We start from the raw sequence: 17,639 nt of genomic DNA, 5'->3' as shown, positions 1-17,639 counted from the left end.
GCGTTATCTGAAACTCTGTTCCAGTCGATCAGTTTCTTTTATAAACCCTATAATTCGCAGTAACTAATGTGAAAGCATTCAAATGTATTGTGGCTCAAAATATTTTTTTTCCTAGTCCTATCCCTTTTTGGAAGTACATAATGATGGATGTTCCCCCAAAACGTTGATTGTTGTTGGGTTTACGTCCAATTTTCTACTGAAAAACGAAAATGAATATATAAATCTTTTTAATAATTAATAAATATATTTTTTTATTAAGGACTTTACTGAATCAGAATAATACTGTTAATGAATATGTATTTTGTTCTGGGGGAAACGAGGCTGCTTCTTTTCAAATCTGAATATTCTAAACAGTCGAAACGGTTATTTGTTATTATGATTTTTTTTTTAAAATAATTTGTTGAAACCTAACGCTTCTCTCATTAATTTATGCTTCATCCCAAATAGCTCCATATTGGTCATACAGTGCACACCCTATGAAGTACACTATTCAGTAAGGCGCCATTTTGGGATTCGGTTATTCCTCGGGGCTCAGCGAAAGGAAAACAAACAACGTCACGTGTCTGAGTCGCGGGCGAAACGTCATCTCTAAGCGACATCTTCAGCGTTCCAAGCATGGCTGGTACTGATACAGAAAAGAAGCCGGTTTTGGAGATGGTGAGTCTTATAAAGATCCACCCATTTTACTTAGTAACCGGTTTTAATGGATTGTTTTTCTGGACATTACGTCGTAGTTTGCGGAATACTATAAGTTCTGTAAAATAATGCAGCTTTGCATAAGAAAAATGAAATTGGGCGCTGAAATGCACACGTTTATAAATAGGATGATGGCAGTACAGTGGGAATGTTTGATTGTGGTTATTAGATTTGGGAATTTAATATGGTTATGGAGAGAGGACCTAACAGACACTGGTTGTAGCAAGTAATATAAGTACCCTAAGTACTACAGAGTTAAGAGATCAGTGATGTGTTCTGAAAGGAGTATTTGTGGTAAGTATAGCTGAATGGAGAGTCAAGCTTTCTGCATAGGAAGTTTATTATTTTCCTATAACAGCACGCGCTGAAGTGTCTTATTCTTATACCACAGAAATCCACCAGTGATTGCAGTTTTTCCATTAATTAAACAAGTAATCATGATTCTTTTTCAAAGTAATTTGTATATGTACATTTAACGTTGTGGAACTCGTTCGAATCGATGTGGATCCTGTTGTTATGTTATGTTATGTTATGTTATTATTACATTATAGCAGCGACGAACAGTCATTCCCTCACCGGCCTCTTTTATTTTCATTCTCTTGAAATTAATAATAAGACAAAATACACAGCTTTTCGTGTTACTGACAAACTCGTCTGTCCTGAAGACTCTCCCTTTGGTGGAAAAACCTACAGACCGTTACAAAGCACTGACACTGGAGACTCCTTCCATATACAAGAGTTAAATGAGTTATCATTTGCTCAGACAGAGCAACTAAAAGGCAAGCTTTCATGGAGAAGTTCTTGTTTTTGCACAGAATTCCGAGCTCCGTCTTCCCACTTCCGAGTTCAGGCAAACACCGTATGATTTAATAGTACAGCTGCAATCAGAATGATTGAACCACCATTGCAAATCAGGTTTACTGTCAAAATGTACAGGCTTTCAGCTGTTTGCGATGAACGAATCAAACAAAAGCGATTGAAATAGTTCAACACAGAGAATGCTTCAAGTGGTTTCCCCAAATTCAACTGAAAATGCAACTTATAATAACTCCTCCATTTTCAAAATTATTCAACCTCTTCACGGCGAGCATCTTTAGTACCAAGTAGAGCACCTTTTTGCTGTTATGACCTGCTGCAAACAAGATAGCTTAGCTTCTGGCAACGTTCCTGAGGAATCTTCTCCCGTTCCTCATGAGCAATGGCCTCCAGATCAGTAATATTCTTGGGTTTGCGTGCCTGATTTGCAATGGGGGTTGGATAATTTTGATTGCAACTGTCGGCGTATGGAAAGGAGGAGGCAATCATTAAAATTCCTGCCATTTTAAACTTTTCTTCACTAGAGGGCACTGATGCAGTGTGTGGCTGTATCTAAAACCTTTCTTGTGTAGTACTTTACCAGAAAGTATGTATATTAATGCTTCACGGGGTTGTCTAATATCTGATTTTACTGTTGAGTTAAAAAAAAAAAAAATTACTAAAAGCATGCCTCAGGCTTAAATCATAAATAATGTTACAAACCAGAACATGCGGTGTTTTTCCCCATTATGGAATTCGTCTTTACTTTGGCTCAAGCAATCTAAAAAAAAAAAGTTCAGTAGCGCTCAATAATAAATACTTGAATGTGCACTAATCACATACTTATTATATTTCTTATGTATTGATTTATTATGTGTCAGAATATGGACGAACTTCCGTAAGTCAGTCTGAACAAGAGTGTCTGCCAAATTGGTTTCCCAACCAATATCACATCATATTTGCATTATTGATACAGTAGAATGCACATACATACATACATAAATAGGGGGAACTAACAATTGTTCAACCATGACATCCTGTTTCACAGGGGTATAAATATGAGGTAACACACAGGCCAAATTCCCTTAGTCATTCATAACAATGGGTAAGATGAAGGAATATAGCTGTGATGTGTGGGAAAAGGTTGTTGAGCTTCACACAATGGGAAGTGTCTATAAGAAAATAGCACAAGCATTGAAAATGCCCATTTCCACCATCAGGACAATGATTAAGAAGTTCCAGTCAACTGGAAATGTTATGAATCGAGCTGGAATTGGACGTGTGTCTGTATCGTCTCAACGCACTGTGAAGAGGACGGTTCGAGTGGACAAAAAATCTCCAAGGATCACAGCTGGAGAATTGCAGAAGTTAGTTGTGTCTTGAGGTCAGAAAGTCTCCAAAACTCCAATCCGAAGTCACCTCCATCACCACAAGCTGTTTGGAAGGGTTTCAAGAAAAAAGCCTCTACTCTCATCCAAAAACAAATACCTGACTGCCTCTGCCAAAAAGCTTCCAATGGGCCGTGGTTGGATCTTCCAGCAGAACAATGATCCAAAACATACATCAAAATCAACACACAAATGGTTTACTGACCACAAAATCAAGGCTCTGCCATGACCATCCCAGTCCCCTGACCTGAACCCCATAGAAAACCTGTGGAGTGAACTGAAGAGGAGAGTCCACCAGCGTGGACCTCAAAATGTGAAGGATCTGGAGAGATTCTGTATGGAGGAACGCTCTCAGATCCCTCGCCATGTATTCTCCAACCTCATCAGGCGTTATAGGAGAAGACTCAGAGCTGTTATCTTGGCAAAGTGCCACTAATTGTTGCACATCTATATTTAACAAAGATTTATTTATTTTTTTTGATAAACCTGTATTTTGTTTGATATCCATGAGAGCGGAGTATTTCTGTGAATTTTTCCGAACAGAAGATCAAAAGGTTAAACAATAAAGACAACACAAGAAGAAAGGCCTCTGTGTATTGAGCCGAACTTTCAGTGGTGAGATTTTCACTCGGGCCGAACTGTCTGACTTTCCTCTGATCTGCTGTTTGATCTGATAAGCAGAAATTGAAGTTGACCACCATGCTAATGTCACTTTAATCCATCACCCTCTCTTTATCTTCTTCCAGTTTGGACTCGGACTGCCCCTCCTGTCCTGTGTCAACAGATCTTTCCGTCCTAGAACAGGAAATATCTTATGATCAATGGACTTCCCTGACTTTCCTGACCTCTCCACCTTTCCTGTCTTCTATTAACAGTTGATTCTCCTCAGTGATTTGGAGCCCACGTTAGCTTTTATTAGTTATTATGCATCGGGTATTTTTGGCTTACAGTTTTCCGAAGTCTCAGTGGCGATCAGGTCATTATAATCACTGGAGAGCATTCGGTGAACTGCAATTATTCCTGGAGTATTTGTTAACACAAAATAGTTAAATACGACATAAATAATGCACTAATCAGTCCGAAGGCATGTTGTTTGATTTCAAAGGATACTAATTAACCAAGGTCAATCATGTCAGGCCTTTATTTTAAGAATAATCAAGACAACAGCTTGTTGCATGAAAGAATTGCTGTGTAGCTATAGGTACTCCATGTCTCCTCCTAGAGGGAAGCTTGTTCATTGAATTTACTCAACTCCGCCGTTCTCGTGTTCGGTATTTGTGAATAGGTCCAAGCGGATGGCGCCGACGAAGGCTGCGTGACGTTCGTCCTGCATGAGGAGGACCACACACTGGGCAATTCGCTCCGATACATGATCACGAAGAAGTAAGAGATTGTTCCCGTTTGTTAAGGTTTATTAAAATAATGGGTTGTTTTCTGGGAAATAAACAATAATGCCATTTTCCCCAGACCTATGGATGTAGAAATCAAAAGTAGTATACAACGATTTGTGGAAAGATAACTTGGCTATCAAAGGGTAGATTCAGTATTAAAGTGTGTGTGTGTATGTGTGTATGTATATGTGCATGTAAGCTGCAAGTTAATTATAGTCTCTCTCATTATTCTGCCTGATCAAAACTATGTGGACATGTAAAATGGCAGAATACTCATTAGGAAGGTCATCACCGACAAATTCTAAATGATAAAAAGGACCAGTAATATTTTTGCCCCCACACGATCACTGTTGTATGTCAATGTGGTCCTTTGACTAAGTGTATTTGCTGGGATGGAACCAGTGGTGTTTTCCCATGCGCTCATTCCCAGAGTGCCTCGTCATCTCTTTACTTGTGACCTCACGGGAGTAGCCCATAACAGACTGCTTTTTCTTTTTCCTGACCGTCACCGTGTCACTTTAGACACTTTCATAAGCGGCAGCACGGAGCTTGCTCTCTTACCGTTTCACCTTAAAAAACAGAAAAAGTGTTACACACGTATGAAAAGATGAAGTGTATACAGAGTCACCACAAATTAGGTATACAACAGGCACGAAAGAACCTGTAAAGATTCAGTCATGCTACTGTAGAAAAACAGTTTAGCTCAGCAGGTTGATGTGACTTGTTATTGTTGTTGTTGTTGTTTACACAGTCCTGAGGTGGAGTTCTGTGGCTACAGCATTACACACCCATCCGAGAGCAAGATCAACTTCCGCATTCAGACACGAGGTGAGATTTGGACTTCTTTGGAAATGTTGTAAAAACTAGATCACCTACCATTTTCTTCTTCTTCTTCTTCTTCTTGTACTACTTCTTTCGGCTGCTCCCCTTACGGGTCGCCACAGCGGACCACGCGTGTCCAGTATGGAAATCCAGTTTATATGTGATTCATCATGTGAGTGCACTAGTTTGTGCAACCCCTGTGGCTGGGTTTGGTGGGGTTCAGACCCAACATCCTAAAAGTCTCATGCTCTACCGACTGAGCTAGTACCGGGCACGGATCGCGTATATTTTACGTTGCTTTAATAAAGTACTCAACATTCATAGTAATGTTGTTTATTTGCATTGTTTAAGGATGTATATCATCCTCTATGATCAGTTAATGTGATACCAAGAAGTGGAGGAATGGATTGTTTTTTTTTTTTTGGGTTCTTTTTCATACCATTCCACCCTTAATTTGGTCTTACTTTATGTAGTTGATCGCATTTTATTAAGGGTGACGATGAGAGACGCTTCCTTGGACCTTGAAGCAGACCCCACACCCCCCAAACTTTCTTTGGCGTGAGATGAGTTTATTTCATGCTAATTTGATTATTCCTGTACTGAATGAGGATAGACCCTGAACAAAAGCATCTCTTCAGCTGCATTGGAGCAGGCTCCCAGGAACGGACCTCCCCCCACTATACATGTGTGTGTGGTGTCTTCCAGTCCACAGCATAACTGCCTGACACATACACAAAAACTCTCCTGTAAATTGCTTAATGTCATTAGCCACAAGCAGAATTTAATAAGACTTATCAGCAGGGTCAGTTCACGCATTGTTACTCTTCTTGGCTCAACAACCTGGAACGCATGACACGAGTTTCTGACTCTTATGGAACTCTTTCGGCCCAGAAGCTAATTGGAGTCCGGTGGTTTGTGTGCATAGAGCTGGTGGCGGAGCTCTGCCACGTCTACGCAAATGCCTCATGCCTTCATCCAAGTCTGCTTAAACTGATCAACAGCGTGCACAGAACCAGTTCTGTTTGAATTTTGTGGGATCGAAGACTTGTTTCTAACTCACAGTTCCATAATAATATATTGACTCATTCAATCCAAGTGGATCAAAATTCCTTGTTATTGTAACAAACAACAGACCTACGTTCAGATCAGATTAGATCAGATCATCTGGCCGACACCTTTGATCTGATGATTAGGAATATTTCCAGCCGTGATTTTATCTTTCTTAATGCTTTTTGTTTCATGAGATGAGAGAAATTTATACTTAATGGGGGGGGGGGACTTCAGAAAAAGTTTGGATACCAAAGTTTCACATGTGTTGCTACCTTCAATCAAGGCAGACTAAAGAACAGAAGAAGGATCTTAACTGTCCATCAGACAAGTGCAGGAGGTAAGTCCGTCAACACTGATCCCCTAGGGAAAAACTCCAGTGTTGCTCCACTATGGACAATCTGCCACCTTGAAGTAAAGGGTCTGAGACCTGCTATCACAGCTCCCAACTAGCACATCCCACAGATGCTCGATCGGATTCATCCACATGAATGCCAGGACCCAACAGAACACTTCCCGGAGCTTCACGCTGCCTTCTCCCCATGGTGCATCCTGTTGTCATCTCTTCCTCAGGTCGTCCTCATGATGTAAAAGAAAACGTGATTCATCAAACCAGGCCACCTACTTCCATTGTTCCATGGTCCAGTTCTGATACTCACGTGCTTGTTGTAGATGCTTTTGGCGGTGGACAGGGTTCAGCATGGGCACTCTGACTGGTCTGCGGCTACACAGCCCCGTACACAGCAAGCTGTGATGCACTGTGTGGTCTGACACCTTTCTATCATAGCCAGCATGAACTTTTTTGGGATCGGACCAGACGAGCTAGCCTTAGCTCCACATGCGCATCAATGAGCCTTGGGCACCCAGGACCCTGTCACCGGTTTGCCGGTTGTCCTGTCTTGGACCAGTTTTGGTATGTACTAACCACTGTATACTAGGAACACCTCACAAGACAACACCCCATTTTGGAGACTCAATCGTCTAACCGGCACAATTTAGCCTTTGTCAAAGTCTCTCAGATCCTTATGGGCAAGTGCCCATTTTTCCTGCTTCCAACACTTAGAGAACCGACAGTTCACTTGCTGTGTAACATATACCACCCCGACAAGATGTGCTGTCCTAATTTGGAAGCGCTCTTTATTATCTGTAGGCCATTCTACGCGCCGCGGGAGTTTTCCTAATTTATTCTGGTGAGTGTGTGTATCGCGCCAAACGTGAGCGTGAGCGCAGCGCTGCAACAGCTGACTGATCAATTCACAGACACGGAACAACAATATCCGGACTCTGTTATTATTATCCTTGGGGATTTCAACAGATCAAATCTCACACGTGAATTGCCCATATACAAACAGCACTTTACATGCCCAACCGGAGACTGGAACATCCTGGATCATTGCTGCACAGCAATAAAAGAGGCATATCGCTCTGTCCCTAGAGCAGCTTTAGGACTCTCCGATCACTGTCTGGTTCACCTTCTCCAACCTACAGACAGAAATTAAAATCAGCCAAGCCTGTAGTAAGGACTGTAAAGAGAAGGACCAATGAAGCACAGCTGGAACTACAAGCCTGCTTTGATTTCTCGGATTGGAGTGTTTTTGAGGCTGCAGCCACTGACCTGGATGAGCTCACAGATACTGTTACATCATAGATCGGTTTCTGTAAGGATATGTGCATTCCTACTAGGGCTTATTTCACGTTTAACAACGACCAACCGTGGTTTACAGCAAACCTCAGGCAGCTTTGTCAGGCCAAAGAGGATGCTTACAGGGGTGGGAATAAAGTCTTGTACAATCAGGCCAGGAGCACAATGAATAAGGAAATCCGTGTGGCTTAAATAAGATACTCTAAGAAGCTGGAAAACAAGTTCTCAGCTAACGACCTGGCATCAGTGTGGAGTGGCATGAAACAACTTACCAATTACAGAACTCCTACCCCCAACCCTGTGGTGGACCAATAACTGACTGACGACCTGAATGTGTTGTTTTTCTGTAGATTTGAAAGGCCCATTCTTACCTCACACCTGCTCTGGCCTTCAGAGCAGATCCTGTGCTTTCCAGCTGGCCCCCATCTTCACACACATCTTCAATGGATTATTAGAGCAGTGTGAATTCCCTTGCTGCTTCAAATGCTCAATCATCATTCCTGTCCCAAAGAAACCAATAATCACAGGACTTAATGATTACAGACCTGTCTCCCTGACATATGTGGTCATGAAATCATTTGAGATACTGGTCTTGACCCATCTGAAGGACCCTTGCTAGACCCCTTCAATTTGCTAATCGAACAAACAGGTCTGTGGAGGATGCAGTCAGTCAACATAGGATTGCATCATATCCTGCAACATCTGGACAGACCCGGGACATATCCAAGGATCCTTTTTATGGACTTCAGTTCAACACCATCATCCCAGCTGTACTCCAGACAAAACTACACCAGCTCTCTGTTCCCACATCTATCGCACAGTGGATTACCAGCTTTCTGACAGACAGACAGCAACTTGTGAGACTGGGGAAATTCACTTCCAGCACCTGTACAGTTAGCACTCGTGCCCCCCAGGGATGTGTGTTCTCTCCACTACTCTTCTCCCTCTACACCAATGACTGCATCACCAAGGACCCCTCTGTCAAGCTCCTGAAGTTTCCAGATGACACCACCATCATCCGAGATGACGATGTGTCTGGGAGTTTAAACAGCTGGCTGTCTGGTGCAGTCAAAACAACCTTGAGCCGAACACGCTCAGAACGGTGGAGATGATTGCGGACTTTCGGGAAGAACACCCCAACACCGATCCCCCTCACCGATCTTAACAGCACTGTGCCAACAGTGGAGTCATTCAGGTTCCTGGGGACTAATACTATCTCACAGGACCTGAAGTGTTGAAACCCGCATTGACTCCATTGTGAAAAAGGCCCAGCAGAGGTTGTACTTCCTTTGCCAGTTGAGGAAGTTCAACCTGCCACAGGTGCTGATGATAATGTTCTACTCGTCAGTCTGTCCTCTATACTTCAGTAACTCTCTGGTTTGGTTCAACTACGAAATCAGATATCAGAAGACTGAAAAGGACAGTTCGGACTGCTGAAAGGATTATTGGTTGCCTCCTGCCCTCCCTTCAAGAACTATACACTAAAAATCACTCTGGACCCCACTCACCCTGCCCTCTACCTTTCTGAACTGTTGGCTTCTGACCGACAGTTCAGAGCTCTGAGCACCAAACCTGTCAGGTTCAAGAGCAGTTTTTTCCCCCAGGCTATCCATGTCATGAACAGTTAAATTGCCCTATGTATATGTATACGTGTGTGTGGAAGCTCCTGTTACCGAGGCAAATTTCTTGTATGTGCAAGCATACTTTTAAATAAAGCTGATTCTGTTTCGTCGTTGTTGTTCTTATTACTTGGCCTCCTGTGTATTTTCAGTGTCTACATTTTTTTCCCTTCAAATTCCCAGGAGGTCTCCCAGCAACCGAACCTCTGCGCAAGGGCTTGAACGAGCTCACCGATGTCTGTAAACATGTCCTGCACACATTTGAGGTGAGACCGAACCCAAACGCACACACTCATATCACACCTCTTCCTCAGCCACCTGCTAACACCCAGATAAAGCTCTCAACCTCTTTTCCTGGACTTCCTGTTAGTATTGGCAAGCTGCAAACACAGCTGGTCCTCCAGGCTCTTTTAGACACTCCCTGTGGAAGCAGTGGTGTGTCGTTTTGGGAGTGGCCCAAAGATTGTATCTGTGCAGGATTAGCAATGTAGTGTAAAAAGAAAAGGCTGAGTTAGAGGTACTTTTGTATACAATTGCTGTAAATAAAGACGTGTGTTTTTATATACATCCCTTGCAAAATCTGGAAAATATGAATGTATTTTTTTTCAACTGCATTTTGTGTTTTTTATCGAGTTCTGCCCCGAAGAAGCTATTTCACATAACAGATGTTTACATATAGACACGATACTAACTGAATTTACGCAAATGAACCAGTTCAAAAGTTTACATACGCTTGATTCTAAATATTGTGTGTTGTTCCGTGGATGATCAACAGTGTTTGATTATGTTTTGTGAGAGTTCTTCACGAGTCCCTTGTTTGTCCTGAGCATTTAAATTAAATCGCCGCCGTAACATAACTCGCCTCCGTCACATTCTTAGTCTTAAAGATGCAGAAACTCTCGTCCTTTCATTTCTCACATCCCGTCGTGATTATCGCAATGGTCTTTTTACTGGTCCACCACCAAAGGCCATAACTAGATTACAATATATTCAAAATTCAACAGCTATAGTCTGCACTGGCTACCTGTAGTTTCTTGGATTAAGTTGAAAATCCTCCTGCTGACCTTTAAAGCCCTCCATAGCCTTGCCCACCCTTATCTATCTGACCTCCTTCATCCCTACAGTCCCAGCACGGACTCTAAGGGTCCTTTCACACTGAGCACGACGCGTTAAACGCGAACCGCCGACGAACGGTGCTTTCACACCGAACACGAAACGATCGATCGCCTGCACGATAGATGGCGCTGGTCGAGAACGCATCTTACGCCTGCACACTAGGTCGAGCAACCCATCATTCAGCTGATCGGCCTATCGCCTTTGACCACTAAAAGAAAAAGAATCGCGTAAATCGCGTGTTGGCGCGTAGCACCACAACACAAACCGTTAAGATGCACAGAAGCTAACTTTGGGAGGAGGAGGGGGGAGAAACCAGGTTGTGAGGATGCACACCTGGCACCCATTTGGCTAATCAGTGGGAGAGAGAGATAAAGGAGCGACCGGAAACGCCAGGGAGAAAGACGTGTTTTACATTATGTTTGAGTTCTGTTGATTATTAAACTTTACGTTTACGTTCCGGTCCCTGCCTCCTCCTTGCCTGTTGCGATTATTAAGCTTCCTGTGCTATAGCGCCACCATTCTCGCCCTCTTGCGCAACAGCAGAGTGTCCGGGCACGTGATCTAAAGCTCAAATCTAATCGGAAGGATCGCGCCCGGCGTGCATAGCTCCATAGAGATGTTGTTTCGATTCAAGAGCGTCATCGCTCTCGTCATACATCTGCGACCTTTAGGTCCTTTGATTCAAGTCTACTCCTCGTAGCACGTTTCCGCTTCTCCACCGTGGGTGGTAGATCCTTTGCCGTCATGGCTCCAAAACTTTGGAATTCACTCCCCCAGAACCTCCGAAATGTTACCTCTATCTCGACTTTTAAATCGGAACTTAAAACATTTATTTCTTCAGTACTTTGTCTCTAGTCGTTGGTGGGGTTTGTATTTTTTGTACGTTATTGCTCTTCTCCTATGTCTATTAGTTTGGAATGTAAAGCGTCCTCGAGCTGTAGAAAGTCACTATATAAATAAAAGTATTATTATTACAAAATTTCCAGCATCTTCTGCCTATTTGAACAGCTTCTATATGATGTTGAGCTCCATCTATTCACCCTGAGGACAACCGAGGGACTCGTACACGACTATTACAAAAGGTGCAAACATTCACTGATGCTCAAGAAGGCAACACGATACGTTAAGAACCAGGGGGGTGTAAACTTTTGAACAGGTTTCTTGCTGTAAATTCTTATTATTTTGTCTTCTGGGAAACATGTAAATATCTTAATTAGGCTCGTTTTGGACTCGACCATACAGATGGCTCGTCAGGATTTGATCGTGTAGTCTCCCAAGGATAGGGCAAACATTTGTGCACCACCTGGGAGCATTGTTTGGCATTTTTTATTTCTATTATTTCTATTGCTTACTATACTTGCTATAATTATTAATACTCAGTTCAATTATTTACCATCAAGCATTTATTTTTTTTTTTTGTTAAAATGGTATGCTCGAACACCGGCCCGTATCACCACACAGATATGACGTATACGTTTTAATGACACATTTCAAACGAATGGATTTTAAAAATACTCATGTTTTTAAATCAGATTTGACTATATGTATTCGTCGTGTCGCAAACATTTTCAAGAATTAGCGGATTCTGCTAACTGCTGAATGCTTGATTCGACAGGCACAAGTGAAAGACTTCAGAGAACAGCAAGGCGAGGCCATGGAATAATCCAGACCAAAAGGATTGTCATGTGAGCTATACATGACGCTGGACTGATATTTGCAGAAAGCCAGAGAAACCACTCGGATGTTTGTCAACAAACTATTTTGTACAGCTAAAACCTTTTTCTTTTCTTTTTTTTTAAATAAAAATCTTTTTCTCCATAAAGATCCTGTGTATATTTACTTCGCTCGACGTGATCGCCGTGATAAGAAAAAAAAAAAAAACACGCTCTTCCAAACAAACTACGGCATTGCAAACGCTGGCTACGTCCGTGTGATAAAATAGCATTTATTTCAGCATATTTGACAATAAGTAGGTACAATATAAAAGCATTGTTAATAATGTCGAATAAAACCCTTCTAGGAGGACTGACAATGTACACAATGGGGGAAAAGTAAATACATCAAAGGTCTGAAAATAGTATAGAACAGTTTAATAACAAAGCCGTTAATGTCACGTTAATTCACACTGGTGTTAGTAGTTCAGTACGGAAATGGAAAGATGTATGGAATATAAAAAAAAATATATGTATTCCTTATTAAGTTTGAAAAATGAAATATATGCTAGCTTATATATCTAAAGAATATATTAAAAGCGATACACGTCACAGTCTGCCTGTGTCCTGTCGGTGGATACAGAAACACACGAGCACATTTCCAAATTTTTGCATACAGTGAGTTTTAATTCCTTTTGGGCAGGATATAAGACCAACTTGATCACGTGATCCCGTCAAGTCACAGGCGTCAGTCGACACCATGTTGGTTCTGATGGTTGTTGGGCCGCTGCTACACTTTATTTTTCTCTCTCACGATTCAAAATCAGTTTTTGGAAAGACTGTAGGGATAACATTAGCTAGCTACCTAATTGTTTTTATCCAGATGTGCGATAAGAAATGAGCCAGGTGAACGTTCAGTATCACTACATAATAATAATAATAATAATAATAATAATAATAATGATAAAAAGCTCAGCCATTTTGATCTGACCAAACAGTCCACACTCCCCTGCACTTTTTATTTATTTATTTTTTTCCTTCCTCCTTTTTGTCTCGCAACACAGAGGTTCATGAATTCACAGGTCACCTGGATCAAGTTAGCATAATTAAAGAAAACGCTACTAGAAGCAAACGAGCCTTTCCTGAACTACGTTTCCCGTTGGCTTGGTGTTTTCCGCTTATTGAATTTCATCCGCCTTTGGCCTGACTGCTACTTTTGCTTTACAAAAAAAAAAAAAAAAAAAAAAAAAAGGGACGTGTCTCCCATTTTGCCATAGCAAGGATTCAAAAATCGTAAAACGCGAGAATTAAAACGGTGCATCTTCAATTTGAAATGAGTTGTTGCGATGGGAATGTGGAAAAACTTTTCCATGTGTAGAAACCAGACCCATAATAATATAAGCATGATTGACTTGCTTTCATATTCACTCCCATCGCTATGACTAGAGGCTACATCAACCTTCCATTATATACAGAAATAATATATTAGCAGTGACCTTCGTCTTTTCACGTCGGCGGTGCCAGTGGTATTTTACTCCAAATCGACATCATAGTATTTTGATAGTCTCACTTTCGATCGTTTCACTGGACTCCCGCGTTTGAAAGAACTTGGAAACGTGTACGTTGCTTATATCCAGTAGTTTCCTTTAGTAGTAGACAAATCGGTTACACTGCCATATAGATGAGATGTTGATGCAGGTGGCCAGTGCGGAGAGTCATGTTCGTTACAGATCTGTGCTGTAACTTCGTAAAATACAATCATAATAATACATCTTGCGCCATTTATTTCAGTGTTACACTTAGCGTTTAACACAATACTTTCTTTTATGACTCATTATTGCTACAAATTGGCAAGCAAAATCACACGTTGTCGGTGCTGTCCCACTAGCAACACTTTATTTGTTTTATGGAAGTTCTTAAGCTTTGTCTAATGTAAAGATGGACACCAGAAACTCATGGAGCTTTACACTCACTCCAGTGCAGTCTCACTGAGTATTTCAGTCTCATCGTGGGCCAGTAAAGTCCCCTAAAGTGGAGTGTTCCAATGGCATATCTCTATTTAGACCTCCAGGATCCAGCCTGCATGGGCCACAAGCGACTTAGACAACTTACAACACTTATCCAGTCTGTGATTTAACCTGTAAATGTGTTCTTTGTGCTGGAAATGTTCTTGAACAGAAGTGATTTTGTGACTCCGCTCAGCTGTCCTGGCCCACACCGTAGGTTTGAAGTGGAAGTCCGATGAGAATCGATGGGAATTTGAGTCCTCAGGAATGATGAGAATCGACGATGTGGTACTGAGGGCAAACCTGGTTGCTGCTAAGCGCAGGAACCTCAGGTAGCATGGAGTATTTAGGAGGAACTGTACTTCTGACTAGACCGCGAGCTAGATCGATCCAGACCATTACCGAGACTTGACCCTTTCCAGCGGACTCCTGAGACCTGCTCAATGGCTGGAAATTTCCTCTGGCACCAGCAACAGAGGCATGACTAAGGGATTAGAAGCAATAGACACAATTAGAGCTTAATCAACTGCTTAGCCACGTCAAATGCGACGCAATGCGAGGTTCGTTTCCATACCTTGAAACAATTTTTGAACTTCTGACTGACAAAGTAGAGAGCCACAGGGTTGATGCATGAGTTGAGGGAGGCCATGTTGATGCCGATGTAGTCCATCACAAGAAGGAAGCTAGCAGTGCAGACGGGGTTAACAGGGGAAAGTTGAGAGAGAAGTAAACAGGAAGTCAGCTGTTGGACTGCATTGAACTGCAAATGCCCTTGCAGGAAGATCTGCTGATGGCCCACTATTTTATCCAAAGTCGCAACTGATGAGAAGTATTCAGCTGTGCCGAATAAATTCGGACTGTAAGCTGGTAGAAAATCAAGTAATGGAGAAAGTTCTTACTTACCTTAGGAGCTCACAGCGGCTGGGGTCGTTCGGATTGTAGATGGTCTTTTTTAGGATGCGGCTGACGTGCAGGGGCAGCCAGCAAAGAGCGAAGACTACCACGAGGCAGAATACAGTTTTAGCCACTTCCCGTCTCTTGAAGAGGCAAAACACAAAGCGTAAAAGATCATACGAAAATAAAACATGGGTGACTAAATTTAGCGTTTCAAATTACATTCCAAAGAACTCAAAAGGTGCCAGTACCTGCTTCATATGATCATTCAGGGCAATGCGCATTCCTTTCTTCCTTTTCAGCATCTCACATGACATAAGGGTATAGAAGACACCAGTGCAGGCCAGCGGTAAACAGAAGTAAAAGCCAAACAGCCACCAGTCCTTTATATCCTGATAAAACTTTAGGGGAAGAGATTCAAAATGTTCAGTACTTTTCAAGAATCTGGTAACTCTCATCTTTCAGATTCTAAGTCAGAATTCAGATCTTCTGTAAACTACCACTGTGAAGATAATCAAGATAATTACGGCTCCGTTGAATATGGACCAAAAAGAAAAAAAACAACTACCCTTAGAATCTGCCTATGCATGAACTTGTGGTTAAAGGTATAAAGTCTTATTTGTGATTGAATGCAGGGGGAATGTGGTAATACCTGCAGGAACAATGTGGTCTGTACGGGATGAAGCAAGCACACCCGCAGTTTCTGGCCTCGGTAATGTGTCTCCATTATGTCAAAGGCCAAAGCCTCAGGCACTGCTAGAAGCACTGAGAGTAGCCAGATGAGTGTTACTTCTACAGTTTTCCATAGTGGAATCCCCATCCCCTTCACTCGGCTCCATGAGGTCACGGCGTGATATCTGATCAGGAAAAAAATGTGATAATAGTGACTTTAACCGTGGCATGGTTGTTGGTTTGGTTTGACCGTGGTTGGTGTGAGCGTTTCAGAAACTGCTGACCTTCTGGGATCTCCGGCTACAACAGCAGAAGATAATATTGGGTTCCACTCCTGTCAACCAAGAACAGGAGTCTGATGCAAAGGTGGACACATGCTTATTGGACAGTTGAATATTGGAAAAAATACCAGGTGATTTTTATTTATTTATTTATTTATTCTGTGGACATCTTCAACTGTCCGGTTTCAGTCAACTGTTAGGACACTGTTGTGTGTGAAAATCCTAGATCAGCAGTTTCTGAAATACTTCAACCAGCCCAATTAGCACCGTGACACATTTAGAGTCACTGTAATTAGACTTTTCCCCACCATTCTGATATTTGATGTGAACATTAACGGAAGCTGATAGTCGCGTGAATGAATGCACGCGTATTTAAGATTGATACTATGATGATTTGAAGGTCCCAAGTGGTGAGCTCTTGTCCTTGGCTTCTTTTTATCTTCACTATGTCGTCCTTCAACTTACCTATTGTCCAAGATGTGTCGGTTTTTCTGATTATCGCGTATGTTTATTCTTTGATGTTTTAGGTCAGACCAAATATTTCAAAACGGCTAAATAACGCTAGCTGGTATGTACAATCGTACGCGCCTTATCTTACTAACCTGTCAATACTGAGGGCACACAAGCTAAGGACTGTGATGCCCACTGAGGCTTTCTGGATGAACGGCATGAGCTTGCAGATGTACACACCAAATGGCCATTCTTCTGCCAGCAACTGGAGAGAGAAAAAAATAATGTTCTTCTTTAAATACCAGTACAAAAGAAATTGGCGGTAAATATGCATTTAACCATTTAATACATGCACATTCTTTTTTTCTTTATTTATTTCCTTCAGAAACTGAACTGCAACTGTATCTTGTGTATCTTAAAGTCTAAAGTTGTTAAATTCCTGTCCTTATAAGCCTTTCTACAATTTTCATAGCATTGGGACAAGCAGTTGCTTCATCTTTCTTATACGTGAGTTGTCAGTATCCCCCCCCCCCCCCCCCCCCCACGTTTCGATTGTTGTCTTAAAAGTATGTTTGTTAAACTACAAAGCTTGTTTCGTGTAGTTTCCATGTTCAAGTAGCTAAGCTTGATATGTAGGGTTGAAATATTGGCGTACCATCTCTATGTAGTGACTGTTCTCAAACTTAATTTTCGAAGGCGTTATTAGACGATTATACCGTAACGCTGTTGAATTAGTCTTTTATCCATTATAAATGATACTTTACCTATCACTACGTTTAAATACGTATTTGGTATTTCAGGTTTTTGTGACATTTTATTTGCTATAAGTGCATCATTTTCCAAATGATGTCAGAGATATCTGGTTCCCATTTCCTGTTCACGCATACTACTTGGCTGAGCTCTTAGTTCGATCGCTGTCCAAGTTTCCTATACAGAATGAACCAAATTATCATTCCAGAGGTAAAACTAATATGAGATCTACGCCCTTTTATCGTATGTCCACCCAACCTTAAGCCATAAACCAAAAATTTACTACGTGAACTGCCTTAGAATAAACTCTACCTTGAATCCAACTCCTTTTATGTGTATTATTGCTAACTTTTTTTTTTTTCACAAAGGTCTATCCTAACTTATCTTCATTTCATCTTGAAATATATATATATATATA

General features: G+C 41.6%; 2 protein-coding genes across 4 annotated transcripts in view; one reads left to right on the top strand and one right to left on the bottom strand.

Annotated features, from left to right (window-relative positions):
• Positions 1-514: 514 nt before the first annotated feature.
• On the top strand, positions 515-12,338 carry polr1d (RNA polymerase I and III subunit D). Its single transcript, XM_017474262.3, has 5 exons — positions 515-657; positions 4,165-4,262; positions 5,022-5,098; positions 9,584-9,666; positions 12,132-12,338. The coding sequence occupies exons 1-5, from the start codon at positions 616-618 to the stop codon at positions 12,177-12,179; spliced, it is 348 nt and encodes a 115-aa protein (XP_017329751.1). The 5' UTR covers positions 515-615; the 3' UTR covers positions 12,180-12,338.
• Positions 12,339-12,445: 107 nt separating this feature from the next.
• Positions 12,446-17,639, bottom strand: part of LOC108268917 (endothelin receptor type B) — a 9,079-nt gene continuing 3,885 nt past the window's right edge. For all 3 annotated transcript variants that reach the window (XM_017474261.3, XM_047157054.2, XM_047157053.2), the window contains exons 3-8: positions 16,624-16,736; positions 15,721-15,925; positions 15,320-15,469; positions 15,078-15,211; positions 14,749-14,857; positions 12,446-14,658 (exon numbers count right to left, since the gene is read on the bottom strand). In XM_017474261.3, the coding sequence (XP_017329750.1) occupies positions 14,521-14,658; positions 14,749-14,857; positions 15,078-15,211; positions 15,320-15,469; positions 15,721-15,925; positions 16,624-16,736 (849 nt within the window). In that variant the 3' untranslated portion in view covers positions 12,446-14,520. The remainder of the gene's footprint in view (positions 14,659-14,748; positions 14,858-15,077; positions 15,212-15,319; positions 15,470-15,720; positions 15,926-16,623; positions 16,737-17,639) is intronic.

This window comes from Ictalurus punctatus, chromosome 8 (genome assembly GCF_001660625.3).
Source record: "Ictalurus punctatus breed USDA103 chromosome 8, Coco_2.0, whole genome shotgun sequence".
NCBI lineage: Eukaryota > Metazoa > Chordata > Actinopteri > Siluriformes > Ictaluridae > Ictalurus > Ictalurus punctatus.
The sequence above is the reverse complement of the archived record's forward strand: the minus strand, read 5'-3'. Positions and strand labels throughout refer to the sequence as shown.